Raw genomic sequence first — 11458 nt, 5'->3', positions numbered from 1 at the left:
AAGATAAAACTTTTTTTTTAAACACGATTTTATTTCTTAATAAAAAATCAAAGAGTACTTATGATTTCATCACGATAGCGCGATGTACTCTTAATGACAATAGAAGATTTTTGGTATAAATGAGAGACGTTGACCGTACAAATCATCTTTACTTATACAGAGATATACGTATAAATCTCCTCTCTCTCACACACATATATACACAGAAAACACTCTGCATTTCTCTCTTCTTTCTCCTAAAAAACCAAAAGAGATCACAGACACCCCCACCCCACCCCCTCCGCCGTACCCCCCATCCCTATCCCCCTACTCCCTTGTACCAGCTCTGAAAGTCTCGGTGAAGCAATAAGCCAAAAAAACTGAGTAATGGCTGAATCTGTGCATCAAAGATGAAGGTCACTGCAAACAATAGAGCTGAGCTTCCAGCAATTGCATCATACAAACTAGTGAACCCTTTACCCGATTCAGATCTTTTACAAAACCCCTTTTGCTCTAGGAAACCGCCTCGCCGGAAAATCAAGAACTCCGGTGGCGCCGGAGTGAGGTTACGGAGAGATATTCCCGGTGGGAAAAGGAGCAGACCTAATACCCCTTTACTACGATGGAAGTATAACGAGGATGTAAATGACAATGCTTGTACTTGGGAGGACAAATTGACGGTGGAGCTTGGTCGGAAATCTGGCCGGAAAGTTAGAAATTTGGTTTCTGCTAGGAAGTTAGCTGCCGGACTATGGAGGCTTCAGTTGCCGGAAGTTCCTAATATTCCAGCTCAAAAGTTACCTCAGGTAGCTCATTTAAGAAAAAAGATTTCAGCTTTAGGGTTTTTCTAATTTTGGTCATTTATATATTGATTGTAATTAATTGCTTTAATTACATTGACTTAGCATTTGCTTGAATGAGTCGATGGGGGTCTATCGGAAACAACCTCTTTGTATGAGTTAGGGGTAATGTTTGCGTACACTCTACCCTGTCCAGACCAGACCGTACTTTGTGGGACTAGACTTGCTATGTTGTTGTTATAATTAACAATTATGAATGTATGATTTATTAGGATTGAAGTTGAGATTGTTTTCTCTGGTACCTTTGGTATAATTGTGATTTATGATTGCCTTCATTACTGCTTGCTTTATGTTTTATTTTTATTTTTATTTTCATCTGTTGGTAGTTTTATTAGTCCCTGCTGTTTTAGGATCATAATCATCTCCAAGTTTGTATTTTTATGACCTTAGAGTGAACGGCGACTTTGATAAGTGTTTTATCATTCTAGACCTGATTGCTCGGACTGTTAAAAAATGTTGTTGGGGGTGTGTCAGATCCTCCAAAAGTAGTACATTTTTGTTGGATCCAACATGGTTATGGTAGCTTTAAGCAACTTTTTCAATTTCATTTTCCTTTCCTTCGTGCAGGCTGGTCATATTGATCTACCCTTTTTCGACCATCATCATATTAAAGAGAATGATTCTCACATTGATGATTCAGTGCAGAGTCCACGATCTGTCTCCGGTCCAAGATATGGTCTTTATCACAAGGTATGTTTGATGCCTTTTCAGTTTTTTGTCAATGTTGTCTATGCTGTCTAAGGTCCTTTAGGTAAGTCCTAAAGTTATGTCGAATAGTCCAAAGCAATGTGATAGGCGCAGGGGAGAAATCCTGGAGTTATCGGGAATTGATGAATGCTTCAATATTTTCTTTGAGTATTAGAGACCCAATGCGGTTGGGCCCTTCCCTCGACCTTCGCATAGCTGGAAGCTTAGTGCACTGTGCTGCACTTTTCTATCAGATACTTTTGGTCTAGGTTCTTAGTTTATCATGTTACGTTTTCACCATTGCTCGTCTCGTTGTTTCCACATTTTCTGATCTAACAAAGGAGTTACTTCTATATTCTGTAGCTAGAGCCCTCATTTCAATATCCAAACTCTGCTATGGAGGGGGCAACAAAGTGGGATCCAGTTGGCTGGACAATAGCTGAGGAAATAAAGGAGATTTACGGCCATCAGAAGGTTCCTAATAAACATTCGAAGACTGCTGCAATGATTTCCACCCTTGAGGCAGAATTAGAGCAGGCTCGCACCCGAATTCATCAACTTGAGATGGAGCGACGGTCTTCAAAAAAGAAACTCGAACAGTTTTTGAGAAAACTTAGTGAAGAGAAAGCAGCCTGGAGAAGCCAAGAACACGAGAAAATTCGTGCAATTATAGATGATATGAAAGCCGACTTGTCCAGAGAGAAGAAAAACCGACAGAGGCTGGAAATAGTCAACTCCAAGTTAGTTAATGAATTGGCTGATGCCAAGTTATCAGCAAAGCGCTATTTTCAAGATTACGAAAAAGAAAGGAAGGGTAGAGAGTTGATAGAGGAAGTGTGTGAAGAATTAGCCAAGGAAATTGGAGAAGACAAGGCTGAAGTCGAGGCATTGAAGAGAGAATCTCATTCACTTAGGGAGGAAGTAGATGAAGAAAGAAAGATGTTGCAGATGGCTGAGGTTTGGCGTGAGGAACGGGTTCAGATGAAGCTAGTTGATGCTAAGGTGACACTGGAAGAGAAGTATTCCCAAATGAATAGACTAATTGCAGAGTTAGAGTCTTTCCTAGGTTCTAGAGGTATGAACCCCGACGAGGAAGTGATCAAACGAGCTGAGCAACTCAAACAGGAAGCTGCTTCGGTGAATATTCGTGATATCAGTGAATTCACTTATGAACCTCCAAATCCAGATGATATATTCTCAGTATTCGAGGACCTTAATTTTGTTGAAAATAATGAAAGGGAGGTTGAGCCATGTCCTGCATACAGTTCTGCTAGCCATCCCTCCAAAATTTGCACATTCAGTCCTGATGACGGTGCATACAATAAAGACAACTTCCTCAGACATTCTCTTGCATATAATCAGAGCGATTTAGAGGAAGAGGGAAGTGAATGGGAAACAGTGAGCCATCTCGACGAGCAAGGTTCTAGTTATTCTGCTGAAGGCAGCGTCTGTTCTGTCAACAAGAACTGCAGGCACAGCAATGCCTCAATGGAGATAAGTGAAGTATATTCAGGGCAAGGTCGACAACTTAAGAAGGTGTCGTCTATATCTAGGCTTTGGAAATCAAACGGAGACAACTACAAAAAGATATCAGTTGAAGGAATAAACGGGAGACTATCAAATGGAAGGCTATCGAATGATGCCACCCTATCTCCAGATTGTGGTTCTAGTAAAGGTGAATTCAGCCCTTCAGGGAGCTCACTTGACTCGGGCAATCCACAAATAACACGAGGGATGAAAGGGTGCATTGATTGGCCGCGTAACTCTCACAAGCACAGTTTAAAAGCAAAACTTCTGGAAGCAAGAATGGAGAGCCAGAAGGTCCAGTTACGCCACGTCTTGAAACAGAAGATCTAGAGGACTACTACTACTACAAGTTTTGATTTTGCCCGAATCATTTTATGCTTACTGAAACTTCTTTGTGTATCAATCAGAACTGCTATATAGTAATTTCATGTAATTTAGAAGATGCATTATTGGCCACTATTTATATCTTTTAAAGGTATGATTTAGTGGCCAATTATTACATCATTTAACAGAATTTTCAGTACGAGGAGAAAAAAACTTTGTATAATTGAATTCCTTTATTCCTTTGTTTCTGCCTGAAATAATTGTCCTTCTGCATTTGCCTGCAAAGACCTGATGTTTACGTCAAATCAATGAATCTATGACACATGTCTTCACGCTTCACATGTACTTTTATCATTAAGTCATAGTTAATCAATAAACATTCTCTTCTTTGATTTATGACTTAACCATGATAAATCAGTATAGTTTGAAGTAAATATCGGGTACGTGTAAGTTTTTACCAATTTACCATGCCAAAATATTAACACAACTGAAACCTGACCTCCTAATATTCATTTAAACTGTATGTTTTATATTTTGAAAGGGTAAAATGCAATAATAATTGTTTTTAGAGGTATCAAATGTAGTGCCAAGGGGAAAATGGTGGGGTAGTTTTGCACTTTTCTAAAAACATAATGACTCAAATTGACCCATAATGCTGAATTTTGTCTCTATTCTAACAATTCGATGTGATTTTACTTATCAAGATCTTGAATATAATTTAATGTTTCCTTGATTTTTTCTCTTTTAGACTTTTTCCGTAATTCGATGACTGTTAATAGCTTATTTCTTGAACGTAGGATAACTTGATCCCCTTGTGATATATTTCGTCTCCAAAAATGTGAGACAATTATTTTGATATTTCAATTGATCTTGAAGATCTTCTCTTGATCACTTTAGCTTTATAAAAAACGATATTTAAGGTCATTATAACTTTATGAATAATTAAAAGTTTATAAGATATTTGAGTAGAATTATTGAATTTTGTCAATAAAAATAATATAGAAAACTAAACTAGTGAAAAAAATCATAGACAAAAAGACCCCCCCCCCCCCCCGCCCCCCACATATAGAATAAAACATTTATTAGTGGATGAGATATTAAAATCCAACGTACCAAAATAAATAAATAATAGAGGATAGAATCCTATGCATTAGACCAATAATCTTTTTTGGACAGTAATTATTCCCTTTTTTTTTGGATCATGGTATCTTTATATTTCACAAAATACATATTAGTAATTTTATATTTATGGAGAATCACTAGAGATTAGGAACATATTTGGTTGAACTATCAAATTCAGCTAATTTTTAAAAGTTGTTACTATTCTCTTCGTCTCAAATTATCTATCGTGATTTTCTTTTACATGTCTCTTTAAAAACATTAACAAAAATGATTTTTTAAATAGTTTATCCTTCATTGATATTTTAATAATCATCCCCATATAATAGAGATGTTTGTAGCATCGAAGAACAATAACTACAAGGGTGAAATATGAAAAAATAATTAAATTTGTTTTGAACTTTTAAAATGATAAATTATTTGAGTTTACTTTATTTAGAAAATACGACAAATAATTTGAAACGGAGGAAAAAGTTAGTTTGATGATATATGTTTTGATACGAAGAATGTCCTTGTACTATTTTGATTCTCCACTTTGATAGTTTCAAACTAAAAACAATTTTTTGGGTGAAATATTCTTGGAAGAATTTAACTTTTTTCAGCTTTCAAAATGAGATTTTTACATAAAAAGAAAATTCAATAAAAATGATAACATGCACGTGTAATGTATTGATATAGTATATAATAGTTTAGTTTTTCAATGATTTTTTTTTTTTCAATTCCGGCCAACTCAAATATCCTCTAAACGATCCCAAATTTTAGATATGAGCCTCTCTCGAAGTTACGAGTCTTTTGATATATTATTCACTCGAAACAATTCACATTTAGGTACGCCAAATTTTAAAATCGAGTTTTAATTGTTGAACATGGAATATTCCTAAATTTCCTTTCACGTTTCTAACGCCTAAAAACGTCTCTCAATGTTTTATTTATTCAAAACGATTCATATTTATGACATATTCAGTTTTAGAATTAGATTTTGAAAAAATTGGGTGAACATAAAGTGTTAAGCCTCCTTTCACGTTTTCAAGGCCTAAACACAATTAGTAATATCTATAGTTTCAGATATTAGATATTTTCATAACTAAACTTAAAACTAATTGGTGAAATGGTTTAAGTCCGACACCCCATATTTTTTGTCGTTTTTCTTCGTTTTCATCTAAGAATCTTAAAAATCATTTTCAAATTTTGAGTTCGGCTTTGCTTTGAATTCGAGTGTAACAACATCGACCGAATGACCATTTTAGATAATAAATGATAATTTAATTACTTAGAATAAATCTTTTTGATTCAATGAACATTTTATCTAATTTTCCTTTTAAATTATTTGAAAATATCTTCTTCTCTTACCTAAAAATTACATTTAGTTTCTAAAAAAGCATTAAAGTTTGGCCAACAAAATATAATATAGCAACAACAGTATTTCTTCTCCTATCTTACGCTTTCTCAAGATTCGTAACTTGTCTTTCCATTTTCAATTGTTGTAAAGTTAAAGCAATTCCCTGTTTTCCGGTAAGTTCATATATAGATCTGCAACTATTTTTGAATTTTTTCTAATTTGTTGTCTGATAGATATCTCGTGTAATCTAAGCTGGGTTTTTTTTTGCGATTTTTTTGGGTTCAATTTCTTGTAGCAACTGTTCATTCAGATAAAGGTTTAGTTTTTATGATTAATTGACGTTTTTCCTTATTTGGGTGTTCATGGAATTGGTGTTGTTGTAAAGAAAAAAACTGGAAATTTGAGTTGTTTACATTTTGTAGGTTGAAGATGGAAGGTTCTATAGTAAGAAGAGTGATTCCATCTGATAACAGTTGTCTTTTTAATGCTGTTGGGTAAATTCTATTCCCATTTTACTTTGTTCTTGTTCTCTAATTTGCAGTTGGAATTGGAGATGGTGTGGTTCGAAATTTTGAATAAATATATTGTGGTTTCTTGTTTTATGCAGTTATGTGATGGACCGTGACAGAAACAAAGCCCCTGAGCTAAGACAGGTTCTAGTTTTGCCTTTGAAATTACTCTGTTAAAGCACTCATTCGTGTTATGCTAGTCAAGAATGTTATATGTGGATTGATTAGCTCTCTTGCTGTTATATCTTATTGATTTAACAAGTGCAGTGAAGATTCGTAGTTGTAGTCCTGTAGCTAGTGATGGAAGGAACCTTCTTTTTATTTATTTATTAGATATATCAGAGTCTTTTATTGAGAGAAACTGCTAGAGGTGTAGTCGAGAAATAGAAAATGTGTGTGTGTGAGCTTCTTGGTGAAGAAGATTGTATAAAAATCAATTATGCAGGTGGATTGTATTTTTGTTAGTGTAAATGTGTGTTTTTGATTTTGCAGAAAAAGATGGGAAAAAACCAAGGTGCAAGTGAGTGGAGTGAATGTATGTGTTGTGTTTGTGGATGAGTTAGATTAAGTAAAAGCTTGTTATGATATGTGCTGGTTCAGAACATTGAGGAATGATGCCAGTGTGTTTTTCATTGCCTTAGGAAATATGTTCTCTTTCGTGTGGTTATAGAATAGTATGATAGTTTGTCCAGTTTAAAGGAGTCAGGTTTAGTTGATAGGACTTTCCAGGAAATGAGATGAGGTGAAAGCCAACTTCTGTGCTTAGACATCAATACACAAAACTATTTTGTGTCTGAACTTTTATGAATAGTCTATGCATCCCGAGGTTTGTGCATCTCGTTAAGCGTGGGCCATGGAGAAGCATTGGGAACCACCGCCCCGTCTCTAGGCACCTCTGGAAGGAAGAGAGTTGACAACATATATTCTTCCCTTTACTCCTTCTTGGAGGATGTCTAGAGCAGCTTATCTTAAAAAGCAGAAATGAAAGGGAACAAAGACTATTTACAGTCAAGATTTAGGAATTCAAGAAAGATAATTGATAAATGATTGCTGCCCATAACCTTATTTCTAATTGTGGAACTTACATAGTTACATGTAACACTTTCTCTTGACGTTTTGCAAAGCCTCTATCTCATGGTTTATTAAGGAGTTCTGTACACTTCATTCAATCATCTATGCCTCAATCTGAGACTAGTTAGGGTCAGCTATATAATACTCATCAACTATGCGCTAGTTAAGCCCATTGATTCTATTAGTCAATTATATGTCTTTTAAGCCAAATTAAGGGATCTCTAGAATTTGAAGTTTCTTGTATTCACATTTCTCCGTAATAGCATAGAACAACTTCCCATTTAAGACTAACCTGAGTGTCGATATATTGATGTGTCAAAAAAAGTATGTGTAATGCATTCAGTACACTTAGGATTGAAGATGTAGTTGCTGGTGATCTCACCCATCCCTGAGATGGTTTCTCTTTTAGTTAATAAGGAAAAATGATTTTTTTCTTATGGATTTTGTGACTTATCGATCTCTAGAGGTGGCGAAACTCATCAAGTGTCTGACCCAGAGATGATTTTTAACTTCAATCTCATACCCAGGGAACCAAATTACATAAGGAAAAAGGTTTAATTTAGTGAAAAGACATGCCTAAGGTTTTTGGGTACTGGATACTTTCTCAGACATCAATGGTTGGATAGGGAATCTAGGCTTATAACAATTTTGTAACAATTTGTTCGCCATAGGAGAAATTCAATTCGGGAAGCTACTTTATAGAAAAGCTAACAGTTTCTTGTTATTTAGTTATAATATGTGAAATATGACTCAAGTTGATAGTTTGATATGGTGTAGTGCTTGGAATATTTCGTAAAGCTCACTACTCCTCATCCATGACACTTTATACATTTCAAAATTTGTAGGTTATAGCTGGAACAGTTGCCAGTGATCCAGAAAAATATTCTGATGCTTTCCTTGGGAAGTCCAACAAGGAGTATTGTGATTGGATTCTTAACCCAGAGAAATGGGGAGGTATGTCTTATCGTCTGTTTTAAAGTTATCTTATTCTGGGATGATTTTAACTACTCGGAAACAACCTCTCTATCTCTATGAGGTAGGGGTAAGGTCTGGGATTACACTGGATATGTTGTTGTTGTTGCATGATTTCAACTACTGGAGTCCTGTTAGGATAACAATCACTTCACTAGTCATGCTGTTGGTGTATCTCACAGATAGTTTTGCTGTATAACTAGGTGGTCAAAGATTACAATTACTTCCATGACTTCTTTGGTTAAGCCATGGGTAAAAGTTAAAACTTGAGAATTACTGCTTATAATTGCTTAAAAGGAACTAACGAGTGAGACTCATGTGACATTCTAGTGAAACCTATGACACTAATGAATTGCAGTTTTTTTGTTGTATGAACAAATATTACTGTTCTGTTTGGGCGTGCGTCTCAAAGCTACAACTCTGTATACATGCATTGAGTTTGCCTTTTTGAGTTTTAAGTTGGCTATTAATGTGGAAAATTCGTAATAATTTAAATAAATAAAAATGATCCTTGTTGTTGTGGAAGTGCTTTGATTTCTTCTTGTAGTTTCTTGCTCAATTGAAATCTTTTGTCTTATTCCTTCATGGGAGGGAATCAGGTTCATCTTTTTCTTTCTACAGTATCTTCATAGGAGGAGAAAATCTGGTTACGCTCTTTTCTGTTTTATCTTCACTTGAAGGGGAGGTTGGTTTAAAATAAAAGGATTATTGTGCTGAGTTAGATGCTGAATATCAAAGGGTTAAATGGGTAGAGTCATCTGATAGGCTTCAAGAGAAGAAAGTGGGCTTGAAGTCGGAAAGTAACTGCACTTGCAGTGATGTAGACATTTTGGAGAAAGAAGTAAAAAACTTTTATCCTCCCAACTTGCAATCTCATGATGCTTCTTGGGATTTCTGGAGCACATGTGGGATCCCTATACCAGTGGAGGCTTGGAATCCAGTTTGGAATCCCCTTCATGATGCAATAGAGGTTTATTTACGTATCAATCTCCCAAGTAGCTTGGGATTGAGGTGTAATTGTTGTCGTTTGTTGTATTAGAAAAAGAAAAAGGTGCATCATCGATAAATATTTGGTGCTATATGCTGCTTTTATATTTTACTTTTTCCTTTTGTATGCCAAGTCTATTTCACAGCATTATGATTAGCTGGAAGAACTCTAGTTTCTGTTGCTTAGGAACATCCCTTTCTTATCTAATCATTGCAGTTCTTGTTATTTGTTTTGTGTTTCTTACCTTTGAAACACTTACTCTCTTAAGGGGCCATAGAGCTTTCAATATTGGCTGACCACTACGGACGAGAAATTGCAGCCTATGATATCCAAACAACGCGCTGTGATCTGTATGGACAGGTTAGCATTTAGATAGTAGGATGTGTAATCAGCTATGTCTACACGAGTCATTTGACAATTCCTGATTCTTCTGAACCACCTTTATATGGCTTAATGTTAAACAGGGAAAGAACTATCAGGAAAGAGTAATGCTGATTTATGATGGACTTCATTATGATGCTTTGGCTGTATGGTCTCTCTCTCTCTCTCTCTCTCTGCACATGCACCTTCTTGATCATACTGTTTCCGTTCAGGAGGAACAAGAAGGAGAGATTCAATTTTGTGAAGATTTTTAGGTCTTGCGAATATTTGGACTGTAGGCACAGTTAAGGACCTAGACTTTGTTTGGTATCTTGTCAAATCAATTAATGACTTAAGAATATGAGATAGGATTAGTGATCTATATATGATACCAATGATTGCTAAAAAGGGACAGATGACTGCTTCACTTAGCTAATCTGTTGGGTCATTTTTTATTTACGCCCATCTTTATTTTGATTTTTGTCGGGTTATTTGCAAAATAGGAAGTGTATGTAATGGGTAGGTTCTCTTTATATCATCTATCTTTGGGGTATGTGCCCTTCTCTAGTGCTATTCATAACTAATATTTGCATTTTTACCCATCATCAGAAATATGAAATTATTAGGTGCTGCATTGGTGGTTAGTAGTGTGAAATCATTTAGCTAACATTTGAATAAAGAATTTTCCATCTTTTGACAAAGCTTCTTGAAGTTACATTTCCTTTTTTAAGTCTCTATTATCCTAATTACACCTAGTTTCACGTGTACAATCGACAGATGTCCCCTGCTGAAGGAGCTCCAGAGGAGTTTGATCAGACAATTTTTTCTGTACAGAGAGATGGAACTGTAGGACCGGCCGAGAGGCTTGCTCTTAATCTGGTTAAGGACCAACAAAGGTAAGCGTCATCCTTTTAAGCAGAAAATGACTAAGTTTGGTGTTGGGGGAGAATTTTATAACGGCCAGATGAACAAGTATTACGTCCTTGTTCTTATGCTGCTTTGGATTTATGGTTGGGTCAAAATATTATGTGTTCTAACTCAGAGTTGCCTTACATTTTTATAATAAAGCGTATTTTGCTGCAAGGAAATGTATAGAAACTACTTATATCTACTAATTACTTTGCTGTTATCTATTATTGCTTCATTGCAGGAAGAGGAGCTATACTGACACAGCCAACTTCACGTTGCGATGTGGAGTTTGCCAAATTGGGGTGATCGGCCAAAAGGTTCATATCTTGCTTCTTGTAATTATTCTGCCTACTTTCTTAAGCTTGCAACTTCGTTTGCTAAAAGTTGCATTCCTATGCAGGAAGCTGTAGAGCATGCACAAGCAACTGGACATGTGAACTTCCAGGAATACAAATGAAAGAAACAAGAAACAAAGCAAAACATAATCGATTACTTCTTTGTACCGGTGAAAACCAATTTCATGCGACTGTCTGCATATGACTAGAAAGTAGATTTCATTTTTAATGGAAAGGTGTGTGATTTCTGTTAATTTGCTGATGCATTGTTGTGCTATAGAAATTTGTGTCCCATTTTAGACAGAACAAAGAGAAATAGAGATACTAGATGTGTGTATTAGTGGAAGAAATACAACTTTGACATGTATTCTTGTTGATGTATCTGATACATGTGCTACACTTGCAGTGACAGCACAAGTTCTTCTTAAATAGTGTTAAATCTGTCGATTAGTAATAATAATGCAAGTAATTTGAACGTG

General features: G+C 35.5%; 2 protein-coding genes across 2 annotated transcripts; both read left to right on the top strand.

Annotated features, from left to right (window-relative positions):
• The first annotated feature begins 266 nt into the window (after nucleotides 1–266).
• On the top strand, nucleotides 267–3418 carry LOC125839682 (uncharacterized). Its single transcript, XM_049518678.1, has 3 exons — nucleotides 267–785; nucleotides 1407–1529; nucleotides 1890–3418. The coding sequence occupies exons 1-3, from the start codon at nucleotides 390–392 to the stop codon at nucleotides 3381–3383; spliced, it is 2013 nt and encodes a 670-aa protein (XP_049374635.1). The 5' UTR covers nucleotides 267–389; the 3' UTR covers nucleotides 3384–3418.
• A 2473-nt stretch (nucleotides 3419–5891) lies between these two features.
• Nucleotides 5892–11453, top strand: LOC125839839 (OVARIAN TUMOR DOMAIN-containing deubiquitinating enzyme 2). The gene is made up of 9 exons (XM_049518835.1): nucleotides 5892–6008; nucleotides 6258–6329; nucleotides 6443–6488; nucleotides 8261–8369; nucleotides 9644–9735; nucleotides 9840–9902; nucleotides 10513–10631; nucleotides 10886–10961; nucleotides 11045–11453. Exons 2-9 carry the CDS (start codon nucleotides 6265–6267, stop codon nucleotides 11099–11101), a joined length of 627 nt encoding a protein of 208 aa, XP_049374792.1. The 5' UTR covers nucleotides 5892–6008; nucleotides 6258–6264; the 3' UTR covers nucleotides 11102–11453.
• The last annotated feature ends 5 nt before the right edge of the window (nucleotides 11454–11458 follow it).

The sequence above is a fragment of the Solanum verrucosum genome, unplaced genomic scaffold (assembly GCF_900185275.1).
Source record: "Solanum verrucosum unplaced genomic scaffold, falcon-dt-bn FXZP01000277.1, whole genome shotgun sequence".
Taxonomy (NCBI): domain Eukaryota; kingdom Viridiplantae; phylum Streptophyta; class Magnoliopsida; order Solanales; family Solanaceae; genus Solanum; species Solanum verrucosum.
The sequence above is the reverse complement of the archived record's forward strand: the minus strand, read 5'-3'. Positions and strand labels throughout refer to the sequence as shown.

Coding starts and splice junctions, on each gene's coding strand:
- LOC125839839 (XM_049518835.1), top strand. CDS start 6,265: ATGGAAGGTTCTATAGTAAGAAGAGTGATTCCATCTGATAACAGTTGT. Junction 6,330..6,442: donor TGTCTTTTTAATGCTGTTGG/GTAAATTCTATT, acceptor TGTTTTATGCAG/TTATGTGATGGACCGTGACA. Junction 9,903..10,512: donor TTCATTATGATGCTTTGGCT/GTATGGTCTCTC, acceptor TACAATCGACAG/ATGTCCCCTGCTGAAGGAGC.
- LOC125839682 (XM_049518678.1), top strand. CDS start 390: ATGAAGGTCACTGCAAACAATAGAGCTGAGCTTCCAGCAATTGCATCA. Junction 786..1,406: donor CAGCTCAAAAGTTACCTCAG/GTAGCTCATTTA, acceptor TCCTTCGTGCAG/GCTGGTCATATTGATCTACC. Junction 1,530..1,889: donor GATATGGTCTTTATCACAAG/GTATGTTTGATG, acceptor TATATTCTGTAG/CTAGAGCCCTCATTTCAATA.